At 35.9% G+C, this 23,864-nt stretch overlaps 1 protein-coding gene across 1 annotated transcript in view; it reads left to right on the top strand.

Annotated features, from left to right (window-relative positions):
• The window catches only part of FOCAD (focadhesin), a 95,453-nt gene that overhangs the window by 43,598 nt on the left and 27,991 nt on the right, over window positions 1–23,864 (top strand). Inside the window, exons 9-16 of the mRNA XM_021712614.1 lie at window positions 340–429; window positions 6,186–6,333; window positions 8,249–8,368; window positions 10,119–10,241; window positions 10,661–10,738; window positions 11,409–11,480; window positions 12,861–12,963; window positions 15,159–15,239. Of these exons, the coding sequence (XP_021568289.1) occupies window positions 340–429; window positions 6,186–6,333; window positions 8,249–8,368; window positions 10,119–10,241; window positions 10,661–10,738; window positions 11,409–11,480; window positions 12,861–12,963; window positions 15,159–15,239 (815 nt within the window). The remainder of the gene's footprint in view (window positions 1–339; window positions 430–6,185; window positions 6,334–8,248; window positions 8,369–10,118; window positions 10,242–10,660; window positions 10,739–11,408; window positions 11,481–12,860; window positions 12,964–15,158; window positions 15,240–23,864) is intronic.

Below are 23,864 nucleotides of genomic sequence, written 5' to 3'. Positions count from 1 at the left end.
CACTTTAGCAGTCTTAGAAACACTTATTTTGAATTTTTGGTTTTCAGTGTTTTTATTTTTCAGTGATTTAACATTTGAACAGGCTGAGAAAAATCAAAAGTAGGAAGTTTAGGGTTTATTGGTTTTCAAGTGAGTATTCTGTTCAGAAACCCAATTATTAAATAATTTGTCAGACTTCATTTCTCTAACTATAAAATAGGCATAAATGGATAACCAATATTATTCTTACTTTTTTTTAAGGAGAAATACTGTGTTTCCTGTAAAATATTTTGTATTAAATCTTTTGGACAGTTGAATAATTTTAAATGATTTATTTTTTTCCCCTTGGTTTTTACCCAGTGATATATCTGGGCAACAGATGAACCTTCTTCTGATGAAGTCTTTGGATGCCCTGGAAAATTGCTGCTTTGACAGTAGTCTTGAATACAAGTATGTTGTTTCCATTTCCTCTCTAACAGATTCTTAGAGATTAGTTTCTACACTGCCATAAATCTTATATGCTATGATGAAATTTGTAGGACCTGATCTTAACTTCCTTTGCAAAGTTTTCATTAATAAATAATTTTTAAAAACTAGTAATTAAAACTTCCTTGTTCTGAAAACTATGTTCCAGCAATACAGAATTTGCTTAAATTCAAAGCAACAAATGTCACTTTTGGCTTAGTCTTTATATTACTAAGACCTTTGTTTCATTTTGAACTTACCATATGAGGTATACATATGGGAACCTGGATGCATGACTTCACCTTTTTAAAGATCTGTTGAGCTGGGCTTGGTGGTTTAGCCTGTAATCCCAGCGCTTTGGGAGGCCGAGGTGAGTGAATTGCTTGAGTCCGCGGGCTCGAGACCCACTTGGGCAACTTGGTGAGACCTCATCTCTACAATAAATCAAAACTTAACCGGGCATGGTAGCACACACCTGTAGTTCCAGCTACTTGGAAGGCTGAGGCAGAAGGATTGCAGGAGCCCAGCAGGTCGAGGCTGCGGTTGTCGGGAGCAGCCACTGCACTCCAGTCTGGGTGACAAAGTGAGACTCCAACTAAAAAAAATAAAAATAAAAAATAAGAAAGAAAGATCTGTTGAGACCATTGAATTTGATTGAGCTATGGGAACCTTTGATTGATGGTTTATGTTTCCAATCCAATGAGTAAGGAATCAAATGGAAACATACAGGTTACACCAGGGATTCTAAACCTACTTAATGTTGAGACCTCATGCTTTTTAGTGATTTTGTTTGTTAAACTAAATATCTTTAAATTTATTTTCTCATTCTAGGAATGAAATATAGCAAAAATGAAAGGGGATAATCAGAAAAGAATACTTTTTAAAAAACAGTGTTAGATATACTTGTTTAGTGAGACATTTAATGTTTCAGTTAGTCTGTATGGGTGAATATAATGGTCTTGTTTGGTTTTCTGAAATATTGACATCATTGAAGACCTACATCATAGCTTTTTGGACTTCCACCTTTTGGAACCTCAGGTTTGAATCCTCTGGGGTTTATCGTTACCAGGAAACTCAACAGATAATAAGCACTAACCCCCAATGTATTACCTCATTTGCCTTTTGCTATTATGGGCACTGTTCAAATATGAATTAAATTAGTGTTTACATTTCTAGCCTTTATGAAGTAGGGAAAAATTTGAGTTTAAGCTGCTGCAAACTTTCAACCAGTTGTAACAATCAGGAATGACTTTCAGATATTGTCTCTTAGTTTGCCGGAAAGTTGCTTGAATGTAAGAATCATGGGGATAACTGAGTTACCTACTGTATAGATATTTAGGTACTTAAAAACATCATGTGTCTAAGCATATTTAACTCTAAATTTATTTTTGTTACTAATGCGATTCTTATTTCTTCATTCTTACCTTCTTTCTTGACTCTTGCCTTCTTAATGAGCAACTATATAGGGGGAGAGAATGGTGGGCCCGAAGAGGGAACCAAACATTCCTGCAGAGGAAAGTATAATAGGGCCATCACAAACTTCCTGTTTCACATTTTTTAAATGTGAAAACTTTGTTGTCTACCAGAGACAAATTAAAAACTCAAGTCCTTCAAGAAACTCTTCCTCTTTTCTCTCTAAACTGCTATTCCTACAATTAATGGAGTTTAGTATTTTGTTTTTCCTAATGCTTTGCGAGTGTCAGTCCTTTTATAGTTCTTTTTCTCCGGTTTAACTAATACTTACTGAGCAGCCACATACTGAGCTAGGCGTTTCCACATCTGCTTCTCTTGTAATTGTGTCCTTGTCACAACCTAGATATAATACTGAAGTAGGAGTCATCATCCCTTTGTCTACAGATAGAGAATGTGAATCTCAGAACACCTGTTCAAGGTCATGTGCTTAGTAAGTGGCAGAGCTAGGAGGAGGGGGGAACCTGGGTCATCTGACTTCAAAGCAATTTTTCTTTCTCTTGCATAGTACAAACGTGGAGAACACGCTTCAGTAGAAAGAGAGCAGTTTGCTGCTTGACAGTATGGTGTTTGTTATTTATTTATTTTTTCCTGACATGCGAGTGTTGCCCACTATTTTAAAAAAAAATCATTTTTTTCTGCTTTTCTAAGTAGGCCCAAGCTTGAATGCCCGGTTCATGGCAAAGTATTCCCTTGTCTAATGAGATTGCAGGAGTCTAGGGCAGTCCTCCCTCAAGTGAAATAGTAGAAGTGTTACCGGGAGGAAGTTAATAGACCTGGGAGTATGCTACCTCAAGTGATAGAATTCACCCAGAGCAAATTCACCACGCTTCCCTGATTTAATGGGCATGTCCCTGCTGAGAGCACCCAGCACCTGGGCTGGCTGGTGTTTGTGATCCTATCACTAACATTTTGCTGCCATCTAGTGGTAACTCATTGTGCCATTGTGCTCCTCACAGCCCTAACTGTAGTCATGCTATCCATCAAAGACCCCGGCTTTGGTTAATTACTATTGAGCTTTTACAAATACGATAACATTTGTATAGCGCTTTGTAAAGGGCAAAGCGCTATACAAATGTTAACTGTTATTGGAACTAATTATTAGATGGCCTAGTACTTAATCTGCAGGATTGCCTACAATAAACTAGGGAATTCAAGATTCATCTCTGGCTAATTTCAGAGAAATATACCATTATATCTCAGTTGATATAGCAACACAAATATCAGAATTGCATAGCATTTGGATGTGAGGATTTCTTTTTATTGGTGATATTTTAATATACTCTGACAAGACATTCAGTAAGTAATGGCATGATAGGATATAGAATTTTTAAACTCAAGTCCTCTTTATTATTTGTAAGCAATTCCAAAAGCTTAATTTTTTACTTACTATTATAACTTGTTTTTATTTCCTCTGTCTGAGACACTAACACTTAACTCCTTTTTGTGGTCAATGGACAGAAAGATATGAAAGCTATCTCTGCCCAAGCTATTCTTGGTTTAGAGCTGGCAGACGTATCAAAGAGAAGCTAGAATGAAGTAAATGTGTGGTTAAGCACATGGGGGAAATTTTTAAAACTTTGGACAAAAACAAACACATTAAAATATAGAGGAGTTGGAAATCAGAAGGAAATATTGGGAATAAAGCTTTAGGATTACTTTCTTAGTGTATACTGTAAAATGAGACAAAGCAGAAGAAAACTTTTAAAAGAGCTATAGATATATATACTCCAACATAGTTACATTGGCACGTATATATACATATATAGTTATTCATGTGTTATACCAGTCAGTTAGCTACCATTGTGGAAGTGAATAGAATCGCTAGTGAATTATAACCTTGACTAGGAAGAAGAAGAATTGTTATGATAAAATTGAGGTAAATGAGAACTAGAAACCAAGATATCTTTTTCTAAGCCTTGTTGCCCGTATACCTTGAGATAGTAAAGGACGGACTTCAGTCCAGGGAATAGAGATTTTTGTGTGCTCAGGATAGCCTGAAAAATCAAGACTTAGATGCTTGCCTGTTCATTGAGAAAGATAAACCCCAATACTTACTTGAGTGAGCTTTAAGATAAATTACTTTCCACATGAACCCAACATCTCTCTTCCTTAAATTAGTCTAGCAAGAAATAGAAGTTGAGTTTTCTGGTTGGACCTTAGATGCTGTGTTCAGTGAATTTTACCACTCATAAATTGTGCCGCCTACTAAACATAAGAATCAAATCTTGTTTTTTGTTTTTGTTTTTCCTGTAGCTCTTCTCTTCACTCCAGATTCTTAAATTATTCATTTGGTCAATTCTTAAACTTTCAATAAATATTGATTGAGTACCTATATGTGGCCAGCCATTTACTAGGTATCACAGATTCTGTAGTAAGGTAGAAACGGAAAAGTTACCGATCCTTATGGAGCTTGAAGGCTAGGGAAGAGAGTAATCAAACAAGCCCCCAAATAATCCTCATCAGAGTTTATAATTAAAATTGTATGAAGTAAATTAGAACAGGGTGCTATGGGAGAGTATTAAAGTGGTTCCCTGCTGGGCCAGGGACAGCGTCCCTGAGGAAGGAACATTTAAAATCTTAAGCATAAATAGCATTAAATAGTCAAAGAGGAAACTACAGTCAGATCTATCAAAGTATTAATCACATTTTGTCAAATTACATCTTTGCTCTAATTCTGTTAAATTGTTATATGCATCAAAATAGAAAGATAGCCCAAAACTTCCCTGTAGATTCTAAATTATAACAAGTACATACTATTAAGTATTATTAAGTACATACTATTCAAGAGTAGCTTTTCTTCTTTTGGAAATGTGATTAGTCTCAAAAGCATGCTGTACTCAAGTGTTAGATGTTGAATTAACTGTTTCAAAATGAATTGTGCTGGTTGAGATTTGTTAAGTTCATGTAAGCTGCAACAGCAGTTCTGCCTGACTAATGATAGATTATTACTGCAGTAGCCTCTTTATGAAGGACTTTCTAATACCAGACTGTTATGTAACAGAAACTAGAAAAACACACATGAGATATGTTGCCTTCTCATAGGCGTTCCATCATGGCATCATGTAGGGCACCAGAGGGGCCTTGGGTTTGACAGATGTAACCGAAGGCTGGGAATAAAAACCTCCCTTGTTCTGGCTGTGCTCTGCTAGAAGCTCTCTGTGTGACCTTGAGTGAATCCTACAGCCTGTCCATCCTTCGGGGTGTCTCTTGTCAGATGTGGCTGCTCCATCTGCACAGAGCAGCCACATATGACAAGAGACACCCCGAAAGTAACTCACACCCTGGGGAAAGTAACATGTCCATAAAATGATGCAGTTTCTTGATTTCAGTTAAGGGGATAGATGCCATTTAAAAGCAAAATGACATAGCACACAGGCATTGAGATACATTATTGGAGAAATGCCCTGGAGTGTCTTCTTCAACAGCAGATATCATCATGAGAGGCAAGTCAGACAAGAGTGAGGATAATTTCTGGTAAACCCAGCATTTAAAAAACAACAATGATAACAAAAAAATTTTTTTAAGTAAAAAATTGCCACAAGCTGCATTTTCATATCATTCTAACTTGAAGTTTTCTGTGAGAACAATTCTTTTCTTTAAACGAATCTTTAAATGGATATGTATTCTTTCAGGAGAATTGGTGCACAAAGCCCCCAGATTTCAATTGAATTGTCACATAGGGTAACTTTTGACAAGCTGTCATTTGTCCATTTTCTCTCCTGACCCAGTGGTACTCCAGAGATCAGAGGGGAGAGAAGGATTAATGTCATTGTGCACAGACAAATACACAGTTTCTTTAAGAAAGAAATTCCATTTGTCAAAGTTGACTGGGAAACACGACACCCTTAGCAGTACCTCTGCGTCATGCCTTGCTTTTATCGCTTCTGTTATTAGTCAGCTGTCCTCAGCTTATATCCAAACATTTAGTGTACTCAACATGGAAATGGGAGGCAGAGAGAACTACAGTTAAGGGCAGAAATAGAGCTGATTCAACCTTTTCCTCTCCTCACCATAGAGTTTAGGTCAAACTGTTTTTGTTTATTTTTGCCCAAGGGATATACTGCATGAGCCTGTTTCAACATAAATTTTTTCCTTTTGTGGGAAGAAGGGGGCATACCTATCATAGATCATGGGACCTACTAGACAGCAGAATTAGATGCCAGCCAGCTTACCTCAGGTGTCAGAGCACTGTAAACCCCCATGGTAAGTGAAGATCAATGATGTGGATCTCTTATGATTCTAACACCTCATCTTCTTTGGCATCTAAGCACGGGCTGTATATTGGGAGTTGGACTTGTTCTGTCCCTCATGAGCCACAGCAGCCAAATGGAGTCCCGAGTTCATGTGGCAGCATCGCTTCGGAAGCTGTCTGCATACCTGGATGACAGTGGGAGCCAGAGCAGAACGTTTCAGGAGGTAGGAGATGGAGGTTATATTTTCCCCCCCTCTGTTCTCTTTTGTTTGTTTGTTTCTTGTTGCTGCTTACTTTTGACTTCTCATTTTGGTAACTCTGTAAATTAAATTCTTCCTCAAAAGGAGAAAATGTGAGTGGCAAGCAACCTACATTAGATCATAAGGTTTTCCAAATTATGTGGCTTGTTTAAATCAATTTAGGCTTAAATGTGGCATAGAAGATAAGAGTCTTGGTGAATACAAAAGCCTGAGTCAGCATCACTAGAAGGCACTTTCTAGGAAGAGCTGCAATTTCAGGAAGAAGGTTAAATGGAGATTTTTTAGAATGGTGCTCAAGCCAAATATAACTTTTAAAAATGGCCAAGAATAGCATAAGAAACTGCAGGTTGAAAGGCATTTGCTCTTTTTAAATGTCAACTAGCATTAAAAAAAATTTAAGGAAATTTCTTTTGCTAAACTTGATGAAAAGGTTTTTCTGTTAGGTACAAAAATATATAGAATTGGAGTTCATATGACCCACCCCACGGTGTTAACCATGTTTTTAGATGGAACATTTTAGGCATGTGTCACGCCCGCCTCTGTTGTGCCCAGGTGAAGCTGAACCGCCTGTGCTCTTCTTTGGGAGGAGCAAGGGATGACCTTGTGGCCTGGCCAGATTCTCCCTCTCATTAGAGCAGATTCTATTTCATCCCAGCCTGCCCACGAGCTATTGATGAGTACATAATGGCTGCTGTGTTTCCCTGCTCAGCTTCTGCTTTCAGCAGTAGAACTTGTTGAATTGGTGAATTTGTTTGGGGCACAGAGGGTTGAAGTTTTGTTCTAAGACATGCACTCCATTTACATTTTTAAAGCGGTGGAGAGCATGAGCTTAAAGTATGTATTTGTTTTTTAGCCAGAGTAGAAAAATCTTGCAACTGAGGGGCAAATTGATTAATAAATTAAAGCAAGGTTTTTATAACTGATGCATCTGTCTGCCTTGATGTTTTGATTTATAAGATCTTAAGCAAGCAGTTTTGGGTTGTTGTTTTTTTTTCCTCCCCTTTGATATTTTATTATCCAATTTCTACCTTAGAAACCTCTTACATTTTTCATGCTGTGTCAACCAGCACTAAGAGTTGAGTTTTCTACTTTGTCTTAACAGTATCCTTATAAGGAAGGGTTATCATGAAAATGTGAGGTAGAGGGTGGAGATAATTAACCTTGATTTACAAAACTGACACTCAAATAGATTGAGTGACGCCCAAAGTTACTTAGTAAATGGGCAATTTGGGATATATGTCCAAGTATTGTCTTCATTGCCAACATTCTTTATTTATTCATTTGTTTATTCAGTTACATATTAAGTTCTTACACTAGTGCTGTGATGTAGGTAGTCTTATTCCTATTTTATATAATCAATCTGACTCCAACACCCACATTCCTGTTGCAAATATACTCCACTACTTTTCCTAATATGAGTTTCACTTCTCTGGATTTTCTCTCCTGTTTAGCCTTGGATAGGAGTGCTTGGCAGTTAGCACCCACTGGTGATGGAAATTTGTTTCCTTCTGCTGTTGATAGGTACTGTGCTCTGACATAATGAGGAATTTTTTTTGTGTCTCAAGACGTGGGTTTGAGTTCCTCCTCTGTCACTTGCTAGCTATGTGTAATTAAGCCTCAACGTTCTTACCTATAAAGTAGGAAAACTGTTATCCATCATAACATAATATATATAATTATGATCATATAAAATCATCATATATTTTTATGAAATATATTAATGTAAGCTAGGCAGTAAACAGTGCTCAGTCTATGGTAGATTTATTTGAGTCCAGTTCTTATTCTGGGGAGAGGTTTGACAGAATATCTGTGTCAACTAAGCCATGTTCTTTTACTTTGCCTCCTGAAGAAATATCTTTCTGTTGTATTGTCTTCTTAGGTACTTGCCTACACCCTTAGCTGTGTATGTACGTCAGCATTCAGTGTTGGCATTATTGAGGCTGCAGAAGCAGAAGATATTATGAACAAGCTTCAACTGTTAGTAGACAACAACCAGCAGGTTGGAAATGTGTGCCCTGATTATTTCTCTGTGTGGGTCTCATACTGTTGCTAAATCTTGCTTTTGACTTACTCTGAATTAGACTTTAATGGGATTTTTTTGTGTGTCTAGAATTGAGGAACTTCTGACTATTCTCTTCTCCCACAGCTATGTTCAATAGTCACAGGTGTCTTTTTAGCCTCATCTGCTATCTCACTCTGTAGATGTTTCTTTTTCTTTGAGAGAGTACTGATAAGCTTTTCTCTCTCTCCAAACATTGTTCTATCTATAGTTATAAAATAATAAAATATGTGACTGGGAAATATAAGAGTTATGTAAGACTAGAGACAAAAATGTATAAAGATATGAATAAATAGGCCAGGCATAGTGACTCATGTCTCTAATTTCAGTACTTTAGGAGACAGAGGTAGGAAGACTGCTTGTGGCCAAGGGTTTGAGACCTGCCTTGGCAATGTGGCGAGACCCCATCTCAGTAATAAATAAATAAACTCTATAAATGAATAAGCAAGCAAGCCATGTATGGTGATACATACCTATTGTCCTAGCTACTCAGGAGGCTGAGGTGGGAGGATGACTTGAACCTAAGAGTTTGAGGTTACAGTGTCCTTCAGCCTGGGTGACAGAGGAGAATCCTGTTTCTAAAAAATAAAAATAAAAATAAAATAGTATGAATACATAGATGACTTTGATAAAGTCAAACTTCAACAAATTCAAGGCAGAAGGCTGAATATGTATAGGAATAATTAAATACATATACATTAAATTAAATTAAATACCTTTAAAACATTCCCTCTGAAATATTCTTCAACCTTGAAATGGAAGAAAGTTTTGACATGTGCTACAACATGGATGAACTTTAAAGGCATTATGCTAAGTGAAATAAGCCTATCACTAAAAGGCAAATATTGTATACTTTTTCTTATGTGCAGTACTTACGTAATCAAAAACATAAGAGACGGAAAGTAGAATGGTGGTTGCTAGGGGAGGGGGAGGAGTGGGAAGTTATTGTTTAATAGGCATAGAGTTTCAGTTTTACAATATAGAAAGGGTTCTGGAGATAGATAGTAGGATGGATGAGTATTTTTAATGTCACTGAACTTGTATTCATGGTAAAGGTAGTAAATTTTGTATTTATTTTGCTACAGTTAAAAAATTTGAGAAAATATTCCCTCAGATTATAAATGCTATAGAAATTTCCCATTTGGATTGTTTTTAAAGGTTTCGCCAAAGTTTTGATATTGGTCATGGTGGGTTATTGCAGGCTTCACTGATTTTAAGCTTATAATATTATTGATACTATTCTATGGTCATTTGCCTGTGCGCTTATATTGATAAACATTTTGCAATATCAAAATGTAGACATTTTTAGATGCTGTGCTCATTATGGAATGTTTTCTCTGTTTAGGAGTTAATTGACCTTGTGTGGTCTACTTTAGTATTTTCACCCTGAACCCTTCCGAGAATTTTGGATTGAACTAAGTCACTCAATAGTACGGTATTACTTTCCTAAAATAACTTACTCACTGAAGCTAAAATCTTTACAATTTGGCTTTGTAGTTTCTGTTGCCAAAGTCTAGATAAAAATAGCAATGATAAAAAAATCTTGAAATCTCTGACATTTAGACAACAAATAGAACTTGTTGGTAGGAAAGGGAGTCTTAGAAATACTTACCTTGTTATTTGTAAACATTTCTAATCTGTGTCTTCTTTTTTCTTTTTCTCATTCCTGTTTTTTATTTATTTATACCAGACTTCAGGTTTTGCCCTGGCATTAGGAAACATAGTTCATGGTTTATCTATGTGTGGACATGGAAAAGCTGAAGACTTGGGCAGCAAACTTCTCCCTGCCTGGATAAGAACTGTTCTAGCAGAGGTAGACGTCGTCACCTATATGCTTTTACACTTTCATGAAAGATAAAGGACTACTTTATTGGACTTTTTACAGAAGTTGCTAAAAGAACAGGCAATTTCAGATGAAAGAGACATATGTACTTTTAATCTCTTATAAATAATGCTTCCTGCCAAACATTATACTTTTTTTTCTTTAAACTGGCTGTTGTGTCAGTGTTTTAATTTTAAAACCTTACATTTTTTGAAAAGTAAAAACAAGAAGGCACCCATGATTAACAACCTTAATCTGTTACTGTATTTTGGTCTGCTGCCATTTTTTGTTCACTTATTCAGGTTGCATTTAGTACCATCTTGACCATTTATTTATTCTGTAGTAAGTTTCATAGAATCCATACCCAAGGACTGATTCCCTCTTGACATATTCTGATGCTTTGTTTTCAGGGCTCTCCCACAATGCTTTGTCTGGCTGCTCTTCATGGCATGGTGGCCTTGGTAGGCTCTGAAGCAGCTGTAATGCAGGTAAAGAAAGGAACATTACAACTGTTGAGGGGAAGAAATCTAAATATGTACATAGCCATAGCAGGAAGATAATATCCAATATCTTTGTATGCTAAGGACAGGAAAATATATGTTCATGGTAGTAGTTATACTGGGCTTTTCAATGCCTTGCTATATGAAAAATTGCTCTTGACCAATAATAATTCTTTCTATAGAGTTTTGTTCCTTGTTTTATTTGGCTTGTAGCAATTAAACCTGGTCGACTTAGGTACTTGCCACATATTTCCCTGCTTGCAAAAAAGTGATTGAATGATAAGAAATTTTCAAAAGTCATTTACAAGAAACTCCATTTTGCATCTGTAATGTTTAGGTTTATATCTTGTAGTTGTTCTTTCACTTCAAAATGTTTTAAAAGTGGATGTATGTATGTGTAAGTTTACAAATAATTCTAAAGTTGCTCATTAGTTTATACATTAAAAGTTTATTGAGTTACTGCTACATGCCACACTGAACAGGTGTGGGGAAATCAGTGACAGAGAAAGCATGGCCCTTGACCTTGAGGAGCTCACGGTGAAATATAAGGACATAATGATAAACTATTCCATAGCTTAGAAGATGACAGCTTATGTACTGGGAATATTACTTACTTTTGTTGGGGTGGGTGGATGGGTGTTTCTCTTTATCCTTTCAGTTGAAGTCAGAAGCCCTCCAGAGCTCTCATTTTCAAGGCAGACTTAATGAAGTCATTAGAACCTTAACTCAGGTAAGAAGATGAATTTAAAATCCTTGGGTGGAAACACAGATGATCCCCCTTTGTTGTCTGTTTTTTCTATTACATGATACAGAATGTTTTTCCTATTACATGATACAAAATGGGAAAGTCTATTATTAGTCATGCTGAGTTAAAGAGGCATTTATTTGGGAGTGGTATATGCTTCTGTATGCACTAACACACATACATTGCCTCGGGGAAAAAAAGAAACCTGGCACTTTTTAGTTAACTTAATCTGGCAGTGGTTTTCTTTAAAAATTAAAACCTGACTCTGCAAGAAATGGCAGGCCCTCAGGAAGAGGAAAAATGGAAGGTAATCAAAGAGCAGGGCAGGTATCTAGGTAGAATGGTCAAGAAGCATTACTTCAGATGTCACTGATAAAGTATTTGAGTAAATCATCGTTGCTATTCTTGACTAAAGAATAAACGTATTTTTAAATAAATAAGCAAAATAAAAAATAAAATTTAATAAACAAATAGAATCTTTAACATGAAAACTTTCATCTGCTGAGAAATGTTTTCACTTTTAAGATTTTTATTTAGGGAATTATTATGTTCATTAAATAAAATTTGAAAGTACAGAAGCAAAGAAGTTGAGAAAATACCGCTGATGGTTTTCCAAACCTAAAGCAACTGCTACTAGTATTTGATTGTACTTTTTTTTGAGCATTCTTGTTTTGTTTGCATTGTTGGTATTTTTATTGTATATAGAACTTTGTATCTTATTCTTTTCATTTAGTATACTTGTTTGCATTCTTGTACAATGTTGCCGATTAAAATACCTGCCACATAAAAAGTTTGTGTAATTCAGGCTTTTAAAGGCAAACATAAATCTTTGAACAGAATAAACTCTCTTTTGTGTGTATGAATATGAATATGCTCAAAAAAAGAAGTTGCCATACCTTGGGAGGAAAACTGTTATATAAAAAATGCTTATTATGAATGATCAAGCAGTAACAGAGCACTATTTAAAGAAGAGAACAAAATAGTGTCTCCTTTAATTTTTTAGAAGTATTTTTGTCTTAAGTAACTATCACTGCTTTTTCTAATTTTTGGATTTCTTTTTAAACCATTTTTTGAATATTTCTTTGAGACCAATCTGACTCAGTGAAACCTGAGAAAGCCACTAGTACTTTCTGCCCTGATGAAATAATTGAGTGATTGACTCATTAATTCAACAAGCATCGGTTGAGTACTTATATGACTCAGGTATAGTATACTAGACACCTGATATTACATCTTGTCATAGGACTACTTATTACCGGCCAAGCCACCACTTCATAAATAACTAGTGACTTTCTGTGAGTGACTGTTTATTGGATAGGACTTGGATCTTATTCCATCATTGAACTGTTACCTTTTCATCTATAGGTCATCAGTGCTTCTGGGGTGATTGGTCTTCAGTCAAATGCAATCTGGCTTCTTGGACATCTTCATCTATCAACTTTGTCCTCAAGTCAAAGTAGAACCTCCGGTAAGATTAACATTCTAAAATACTGGAACTGGAAGGAGGAATTACCAACCCAGGGCTCTATACTTTGTTAAGAGCACTAATCTTCACAACCACCCTAAGTAATGGGTATTACCATCTCTATTTTACATCAGAGCAAAATGGGATCTGGAGAGGCTTCCAGCCTTACTCAGGGTCATGTAACAGTAAGTGGTGGACATGTGGTTTGAACTCAGATCTACTGAACTCCAAAGCTCATGTTCTTTTTGCTCCTCTACCTTTCTAGAGTTTAGTTTAGACATTCAGTGTAACCCCCATATTTCACAAATGAAGAACCCAGGCTCAGAAAGATTGCACAGCTTACATACAGCTACTTTAATGACACATCTAGAAATGGGGAACCAGGTCCTTGAAGCTCGAAACAGACTTATTTTATTAGATGTAATGGTAATTTGTATAGTATTCATGCTTCATTAAAAGTCTCTTCAAGCCGGGCTTGGTGGCTCAGCCTGTAATCCCGCGCGTTTGGGAGGCTGAGGTGAGTGGATTGCCTGAGCCCGCGGGTTCAAGATCCGCCTGGGCAGCAAGACCTCATCTCTACAATAAATCAAAAAATCAGCCGGGAGTGGTAGCGCATGTCTGTAATTCCGGCTACTTGGAAGGCTGAGGCAGAAGGAACGCCGGAGCCCAGCAGGTCGAGGCTGCAGTGATCGGGAGCGGCCACTGTACTCCAGTCTGGGCAACAGAGTGAGACTCCAACTCAAAAAAAAAAAAAAAAAAAAAAAAAAGATCTCTTCATATATATCTTCATATATGACAGGAGTTTATCTGCCCCTGTTTTTAAAAAAATAATCAGGTGAATACATTTAAAGATGTGTACCTCCTCAGCCTTGAAATTGAAATCCTAGATCCTAATATAACAAGACCTTTTCTATTTCTAGCTTTTTGGTAGAGACAATAAAAAATATTTGCAATCCCCACATGCTTAATTTGTTTTTGTACTTGGAGATTTTCTGGAGAAAGCATCACTGTTAAAATATTTGCTCCGTGCTCTTTACAGAATTTTGTCCATTGGCTATCTTGGACCCAGGCAAGGGAGGTTTAGGTGCCAGTGATTCTTCATTAAAACCTAGTTTCACTTACATACTGACAGGTAGTCTACTGACAGCATTACCACAAACATGGGTCACTGTAATTACTGTTTCTCTCACTTTCAGTCACTCTGGAGATATAGAAACAGGACATTGGTCCACAGCCTTCCCAACATAATGAACTTTAGACAGCTGTAAGTTGTCATATTAAAATGGGGAAAAGAATTTTTAAAATGTAGTCATATTGGAAACCCTTGATAATGCTAATTTTGATGGACAGGACTCTCACAATGTCCTGGTAAAATAGCATATTTATGTCAAGCTTTGACATTTTAATTGGCTTAGGCTTTTAATTGCTGTATTATGGAGTACTTAGTCTGGCCCACATATACTCAAATAAGGTAGTAGTGAATCATTTTACACTTAGGTTCTTTTGAACAAAATGTATGTCTGGAAAAGTACAGCTACTTGTTCCTGTTGGAAATTTCCAATTGAGCCATTTATTGCCGTAAAAACCATCTCATGAAACAATTATGGGAGCCTGGAACGAAAAAGATTTAGGAGACTCTCAGGACTCAACTAGCATAAATGTCACTGCCTCACTGTTCCAGGTCAACAACACATTTGCTTATTTGCACATGCTGGTCACTTAGAGGTCTCTGCCTTAGATAAGAGACTAATACTATTAATACTAGTTGTTGAATGTCCATGGTTGATATATCTGATTCAGCATGTCCTGAGTGGCACCTACAATAGTGGTCTCAGCCTGGAAGCCCAGCAAACTCCTTGCTGACCCTGAGGAGGTCGTGGGATTGGGGTTCATTGATGTCACAATGTGGAAAGGTTTTTTAAGCACTTCAGTTAAGTATTCCTCTTCTGTGATTTTTTTTCTAACCTGTACTAAGTTTGCCACTGTTTTAGATTTGCTTGTGTAGCCTAAGTGATTACTTTAAGGCCAGTCACTTAATCTAATAGAATTAGTTGCAGCCACAGAATATTGTGCTGAGATTAATGACATGAACATCTCCACTTTGTCTCTAGGTTGATATGGCAGCATGAGATCATTATCTTTCCTTCATTAGTCCTGCCAACTTCACTGGTTAATTTGATCATTTTCTGTCTCCACAGTTCCTACTGACTATAGCTATTTGCCTGAAAGCAGTTTTATTGGAGCAGCCATTGGCTTCTTTATTACAGGAGGAAAAAAAGGCAAGTGAGCTCCTTTCTTGAATTTCATCATTCTTTCTCCAATGTTAAGTAAATTTGTGTGCTCTAAGATGCCTCTATAGAGTCAAATAATACAAATCTGTAGTGAATATTATTACTACTACTAAGCCATCTTTGCAATAGGGATGACCAGGAGGCTAACTACAATAATTGGCATATAAATATGCACATTGTGTGGTTTTCCTGCAATCACTGTCTCTGACATTGGGTGCTTCTTTCAGAATCTTAATCTTCCATTTGGTCATTTCAAAAGTATAAGTGCACATTGCTTTTCCTCTCAATTTCAAGTCAGTGTGATCTGAAAAGAGGAAACATCCCTGGGTGCCGTTTGTATCCCAGGACCTGTCTTGGAAGTAGGTTTTCTCCCTGCACCTTGTATGATCACTCTATGTTGATGAAATCACTGACTTTGGTTCCTATTTTTAGTCTGTGTTCTTTTTCTCTGCACACATTTGATCCTCTGTGATTGTGTATAGCTGCCACCTGCATTAGAATACAAGCAACTTGAAGACAGAGATTGAGTGCCTTTTGTTGTTAACTGGAGCCAGAACAATGCCATGTACGTTATTAAATAAATGTTCCTTAATGACCCGTATATACTTCTCAGAACTGTGAGGAATAAATGGATTAGAAAGGAACATGTCATGGCTCAAGAACCAGCTTTATTAATGTGATATTCTTTCTTTGCCATTTGCTAATTTTATTCTTCCTCGGCTGATTAGGTCAGTCTGGACAAAACCAGGGCATATATTGCAGCAAGATCATCCCAATTTTGGGAAAGGAAAAACATGTTTGTAAACATAAAAACAAAAACTAGAAGAAATCTGGAGGAAGCCATTTGATTAATGAAATTAATGAAGGTCATGGAAGAATAATATTTTACCATTGGAAAGGAACTCAAAACTCTCATTGTATGAGCTCTGACAGGGTACAGTAATTCCTGCAGCTTCCAAATTATGAACTACTTTCATTGCCTGGAGACAAACTCCTTTCATTTCTGGAGTTTCAGAATGTGTGCTGTTATCCTAAGGTTCTGAGTTAGCATTATGTTCTTTTACTTATCCTCAGTAAAAATTGACATAGGATATGTCATTGTTGTACATGATATATTTAAATATATCATATGCCATATAATTTGTAGTTATATAGTTCATTGTTAATATTGCCATAAATTAAGCCTATTTAAAAATAAATGTTATAATAGAGATGTCTTCATTAGTAAGAAATTGAATTATTATTAAATAAGCATCTAAAATTTCTATGACCAAAATAATGCTAGGAATATATAATATAATACAAAATAAACTTCTGTTATATTTTTTGTTAGGTTGCTTATTGATATCTTGCATTTTTAAAATGGCAATGTGAACTATTTCCGTGAGGAGTAAAGTAAAAACTCTTAAGGTCAAATGAAAGAGTCTTTTATTTTCTAATGAATAAAATGTCATTTTGGTTCCACCAGATCCATAATTCTTGGCAGAAATGAATCTTCTCTGAATCTTATGGGTAATTTATGGTTGAATAACATTTTTATGATTATGCAGTTATGGCACAACAGGAAATGTTTTGCTCTAAGTTTGAAAAATCGGGTGAAACTGGAATCAGTGTTAATGTGCAGTCTTGCTGAAAGTTGCTTTAAAACAGATAAATTAAGTATTAAAACATGCCATATTACCAATCAGATATCCGGCATTTTCAGGTTGTGGGAGAGGGCTGCCTTCTTGTCAGGTTTGCCGACTAGATTCAGAGGAAAATCTATTCAGCTTTACTCATTACTAATGATGACCCCAGAGGAGTGGGGGCCGTGGGAGGCTGACCTCCGCCTCCGAAGCCCATTTACAAAAACAAAACCAGACTCTGCTCTATGGGGCTAAATGGGATGGCCAAATGCGGAGGTGTGCATGCAAACGAGTGTTTTCTTCTTCAATATGCCCAGCTCATTTGAATTTTAATAACTCCCTTCTGAAGCAGCTTTTGGGTTTAAGTGTCTAGATGTCAGTCACCAGAGCCCAGTGGAGCTGGCTGATAGGAAGGATGGCAACTTTGGTGAACTCTTTTCAGGAAGAAATGGTTTAAAGAATAAAAATCATGCTTAGCATAGGCGGAAGACAGAGAACTTTGGGGATGAGATGGTTTCATTGCCTCTGTGTGCTATTCTTAACTTTAGTAACTTATGAGAAGGAAAAAAATGTGATGGGTTACCCCGATCCTCACTTATGCTAGGATGAGATTGGGCATCAAGATCTCAATTTGAGCCAATCAAATTTGAGATTGTGAATATATTTAATCTGGTTGCCAGTGCTTAGTACTTTCTCTCTTTGAATACTCATTTTAATGCTCATGATAGAACATATAAGATGTTCATAGCATCCATTCCTTCATGCAAGCTATATTTTAAAACCATACCAAATAGATGAAATTCCCTCAGTTTTTAAATAATTCAGTTCATGGTTTTGAATATAATTTTTTTTGCTGTACCATGTGGCATTCTCCCTTCTCCCCTGATAGCACTGGTATTCCTCTATCAAATACATTATTACTTAATCTTTTGTCATCATCATTCGTTATGGACATTCCTTGACTCTACTAGGCTTAAAATCTGTGCTCATAATCCAGTTCTTCCCAACATGGATTCATTATTTTTTTCCCCAAAGGTGTCTAATTTTTTACTTTTATTGTTTTAGCTTCTTTTCCACTCATTCATTTTTTTCCTAATTTCTGAACTTTGTGTTTTCTCAAGCTTATATGTTGTTAGGATTTCATCAAGAGTGTATCCCTTTTTTAATAAAACATTAAAAATTATAAATAAAAGTATTTAAAATACTTAACAAAAGTAATAATTCCTTTCTGATGCTAGTATTAGGTATGTCTACATAATAGGATTATTTTTGTTATCATTCTATTGCTGGGAAATGACTAACACTTTCTAAGCTTCTATTTTTCTATTCGACTTTAATATTCACAGTGAGAAGTATTATCTGAGGAAAGTATATTTAAATTCATGTAATACAGTCATTATGAATAGCGTTGCTTACTTGATATGAATTTGTTGGTCAGTGATTTGTGTATGAAAGTAGTAATGCACAAAGTATAGGTAGCTATGTGCTCAAGCAGTCATTTTTGGACTGTTGGCATGAGATATAATTGTTGAGAAGGCATCTAGCTAAAGGAACAGAATTAGTGAATTCTGAGTGTACAGTAAATGACATGAGAAAGTTATCCTATTTTTGATGAGATTATGGAGTTGTTGGCAAGACTGTGTATCTTGTTTAAATTCAGTAATAGTTTACCTTTATAGCTATTTTAAAAACATTATTAGAAATGAATACATGAGGATAATACTAAGTTCAAAATTGGTACAAAGAATATCACCTCTGTAGTGTCACCATTTGAAGATAGCCTTTATAGATACTTCCGCATATGTCCTTCTATGTGTGTGTGTGTGTGTGTGTGTGTGTGTGTGTGTGTGTGTGTGTGTGTGTGTGAAAGAGAGAGAGGGGGAAAGAAAGATACTATATTGGACCTTAAAATGTATATTATTTTGTTGTTTGGCTTTTTAAAATATTTAGTAACTTTTCATGTAAATGCACATAATTAGCACCTGTCTCCTCTCAAAGGAGACTTAGAGGAAGTATGAAAGAGTTCTATTCTAGACACTTATCAATTGAATATTTGTGTGTGTGTTTGAGTTTTTTTTTTTTTTTTGGTAAATATCATGCAAATATTAGGAAAGAAATAAGTCACTGATTATTCCATGACTTTCTACATGTCATTTTCAGATGTCATTTTTTAATGTGTTGCTTTTTATGCACACATAGTTTTTACATATGTACTTATACATATACTTTGTAGTTTTTGACTTAATATTATAAACAGTTCTTTCCCTGTTTTTCATATATGTCCATGATTATTATTTTTAAATAACTAGAATATTTCATCAGGTTGATGAATCACAATAAACTTAATTTCACTATTAGGTGTTTTTAAAATTTCTATTATAATATTTATCTTTATGCATGTGGATCATTTTTAAAAATTCCATTTTAGTGCACATCTTTATACATGTACTTCTCTCTTTTGCTATATCTTGCCTTTGGATAAATTCTCAGCAATGTATTAGTCAGCAAGCCTTAGGATTTGATGACTGTTGGGATGGCATGGCTTTATTGCTTTTCAAAAAGATTGTACCAGTTTTCAGTACCTCAGCCCTATATGACTATGCAAAGGAGTGTAACACAGGTTAAAAGCCTGGGTATCAGAACGCCTGAGTTCATATCTGACTTCCACTACTCTAAGCCTCAGTCCCTTCTGTAAAATGGAGAAAATAATAGAATCTTCTTTTATAGAGTTTTTATAAGGATTATGAGTCATTTTATGTAACAGTACTTAGAAAACAAAGAATAAACCCCTTCTAGTTCTACAAAGCAAGCCAATATGCAATATAGATAAACAAATGACAACAGTAAAAGCCAGTCAGGTATACAATACCTTAAGATCACTTTAATTTGCATTTCATTGCTGGAGGGAATGAACATATTTACATACATTTACTTTTCAAGATGTTGTTTTTTAAATTAAATTTTATATTTATTTTTAATTTCATTTTTTAATTGACAAATAATAATTGTACATAATTGGTTTCATCGTGATGTTTCAATACATATAATGTATAGTAATTAGATCAAGGTTTAATATGTCCATTAGCTCAAATATTTTATCATTTCTTTGTGTTTGGAACATACGATATCCTCCTTTTAGCTATTTGAAACTATATACCCTTATTATTAACTCTAGTTATCCTACAGTGTTATAGAACACTAGAACTTATTTCTCCAATCTAACTGTAATTTTCTATCCTTTAACAAATAACTCTCTATCCCTCCCTTTCCCTACCCTTCCCCAGCCTCTAGTATTCTGTATTCTACAGTTTTCCTTCTATGAGATCAACTTTTTTTTAGCTTTCATATATGAATGAAAATATGCAACTTAACTTTCTTTTCCTGGCTTATTAAATGTAACATAACGTGCTACGTTTTCATCCATGTTGCCATGAATGACAAACAGGATTTTATTCTTTTTTATGGCTGATGATTATTCCATTGTGTAATTACACTGCATTTTCTTTATCCATTTGCCTGTTGTTGGACACCTAGGTTGATTCCATATCTTGGCTATGGTGAATAGTGCTGCAGTAAACATGAGGTTGCAGGTGTCTATTCTATATAATGATTTCCTCTCCTTTGGATACATGCCCAGTAGTGGGTTTGCTGGATCCTAAGGTAGTTCTATTTGTACTTTTTTGAGGAACTTCCAAACCACTCTTTGTAGTTGCTCTATTAGTTTATACTCCCACCAACAGTGTATCCTTTTCTTTGTGTCCTTGCCAGCATTTGTTATTTTTTGTCTCTTTGATAAGAGCCATTGTTATTGAGGTGAGATGATAACTCATTGTGGTTTTGATTTGCATTTCCCTGGCAATTGGTGATGTAGAGAATTTTTTAATATATTTGTTGGTCATTAATATGTCTTCTTTAAAAAAAAAAAAAATGTCGCCAGGCTCGGTGGCTCAACCTGTAATCCTGCGCCTTTGGAGGCTGAGGTGAGTGAATTGCCTGAGCCCGTGGGTTCGAGACCCACCTGGGCAACTTGGTGAGCCCTCATCTCTACAATAAATCAAAAATCAGCCGGGCATGGTAGTGCGCGCCTGTAGTTCAGCTACTTGGAAGGCTGAGGCGGAAGGATCGCCGGAGCCCAGCAGGTTGAGGCTGCGGTGGCTGGGAGCAGCCACTGCACTCCAGTCTGGGCAACAGAGTGAGACTCCATCTCAAAAAAAATTAAAATTAAAAAATTAAAAATTAAAAAAAAAGTCTGTTTGGATCATTTACCCATTTTTTTTTTAAGCTGGATTAGTGTTTTGTTAAGATGTTTGAGCTCCTTGTTATATTCTGAATATTAATCCCCTGTTGGAAGAGTAGTTTACAAATATTTTCTTCCGTTCTGTAGGTTGTCTTTTTACTGTTGACTGTTGCCTTTGCTGTGCAGAAGCATTTTGTTTGATATAATTCCATTTATTTATTTGTGTTTTTGCTACCTGTGCTTTTGAGGTCTTATTCCTAAAATCTCTTCCCAGACCAATATCCTAAAGTATTTCTCCTATGATTCTTATAGTGGTTCTATTGTTTTGGATCTTATATTTGGATCTTTGATCCAAATTGAGTGGATTTTAGTATGGTGAGAAGTGGGGATCTAATTTCATTCTTGTGCGTATGAATATCTAGTTTTCATAGCACTATTTATTGAAGACACTTCTTTCCCCACTTAGTGTTCTTAGCACCTTTGTCAAAAATTAGTTGGCTGTAGATATGTGGATTAATTTGGGGGTTCTCTATTCTGAGTTTCTTTTTAAAAAATTGTGCTTTTTTACCTTTTATTATGAAATAATTCCAAACTGACAAAAAAGTTGCAAAAATTGACAGAGAAATTGCAAAAACGATCTCCCTTCTGAAACTCCCACATTTTCTTTAGCCAGAGGCCCTATTCAAGTTCCACTAGCAGTCCCGATGGTGTCTTTAATAGAAAACAACTTAATACAGAACTCAACTCTGCATTTGTCATGTCGTTTAATTTCCTTCAATCTGAAACAGTCTCTCAGTTCTTCTGGATGTTCATGACTTTAACAAATTTTAAGATTAGAAGCCAGTTATTTTATAGAATGTTCTTCATTTAGTTTGCCTCAAATGGTTTTCTTTATATTAGAGTCAGGCCAGTCATTTTTGGCAAGAGTACAGGGTGGAGCTATGTTCTTCTCACTAAATTCACTCACAATATCTACTTCTCACTATATTAAACTAGTGGTACATAATGTCTCTCTCCACTGGCAAGGTTAACTTTGATTGCTTAGATAAGGTGTTATCTTCCAGGTTTCTCCACTATGAAGGTACTCCTTTATTATTAATAAATATTTTGTGTGAAAAATATTTATTAAAAGAGAAGACTTTATGAATATCCCTTTTTCACCCATTGTTTTCAGCATCCATTAATGTTTCTTGCCTAAATTGATTATTACACCGATGATTGCCAAAAGGTGCTTTTTAAAAATCCATGACTCCATTTACGTTTTTTAGTAGGGATTCTGCTATAAGGAAGAGTTTCCTCATTTCATCTCTTCATTTCTTTCTTTCTTTATATTAGTGTGGACTCTGAAGTCCTGATTTATGTAGTTATTTCTATCAATTATTCATTATTTTGATCCTTGAATTGTCCTAGATTTGACCAATAAGAGCCTCTTCAGGTTGGCTTTTTTGTTCTGTTAACGTGATCTCATCATTCTTTGAATATTCCCTTACTTTGTGGCACAAGAGGATGTGCTAGGCTTATCTTGTACTATCCTCAACCCTATAATAGTCATGTATCCTGGGTTTCTTATAGTGGAAAATGGTACTTAGATACTAAATTCTGCATGCCAAGTGCAGCCGGGATAATCATTGCTCCCAGGCCCTTTCAGTGGACAGAACTAGGAAATATATGTTTTCTCCCCTTCTCTCTCTCCCTCTTCCCCAACCCCCTATGTCTTTTTTTATTTCTCTGTTGAGTTATACCATGTAAGAAAACACCACGAGTTCATGCCTGTATCTCCAATTCCAATTCAGCACCACAGGGTTCATTCTATCTCTCTTTTCATATTTGTAACTCCCTTCTCTGAAAGTAAGAAACTTGGCTCTCATTATCCTCAATATATTTGCTCATTAGCTCAATCCTCCTGCATGTAACCTTCCTCCATTGGCCCACAGCCCTGCTGAGCTGCCCTCCTCACTTAGGTCCTGATCTTCAGTGGCTGCCACCCTGCTTGATCTCCTTCCTGGTTCTAAGGGGCCCTGAAATATTTTTGTTTTTGATAACTGTGAATGCTTTTGAAGTATTTGGTCTTAAAACAGAACATCTACCAACTTTTAGTATCTGACTAATAAATCAGATCATCACTTTATTTCAGTGACTGTCTTGATTGTAGAGAAGTTTGGGGTCCAGGCATCTGTCAGAAATCTAATTGTCTCTTAGATACCGCAAATAGGCCATGCTATAAATATCTCTGCCTGTGTTTTCTATGGATTTTGTATAGAAAAAATCTTACACATCCTTTCCATTTTGACGTAAACATTCTTTCCTTGGTGAGGGAAGACAGGAACTTCCCTGATGTTCCTAGATTAGGCTAGATTATTTATGTGATACTTTCCTATATATTTTCATGGCACTTAATATATGCCAAATCTATTCTCTCTTTTACAGATTTTCCTTATTTCTGACACTAGCTTTTATATTAAGTCAATTCTAGTGACTATAGAAGCCAAAATGAAAGTCTGTCTTTCCCATTAGACTGTTATTTCCTCAAAGGGCAGGAAGAGCATCTGTATTTTATCCTAAAATACTTAGAATAGACTGGCATGTAATCATTTGCAAATATTTGTTGACCTATGCTAGATAATTCTAAGCTAACTTGCCTCTGAGCAACACTTAGATGGAGAAAGTAAAAACGTACTTATGCCATATAGGCAATGTGCTGGTGATGGAGGACACACACATCCTGGCTGTTAGCCTACTTGTTGCCAGACT

Source organism: Carlito syrichta, unplaced genomic scaffold, assembly GCF_000164805.1.
Source record: "Carlito syrichta isolate Samal-C Ts95f unplaced genomic scaffold, Tarsius_syrichta-2.0.1 Scaffold303429, whole genome shotgun sequence".
Lineage (NCBI taxonomy): Eukaryota > Metazoa > Chordata > Mammalia > Primates > Tarsiidae > Carlito > Carlito syrichta.
The sequence above is the reverse complement of the archived record's forward strand: the minus strand, read 5'-3'. Positions and strand labels throughout refer to the sequence as shown.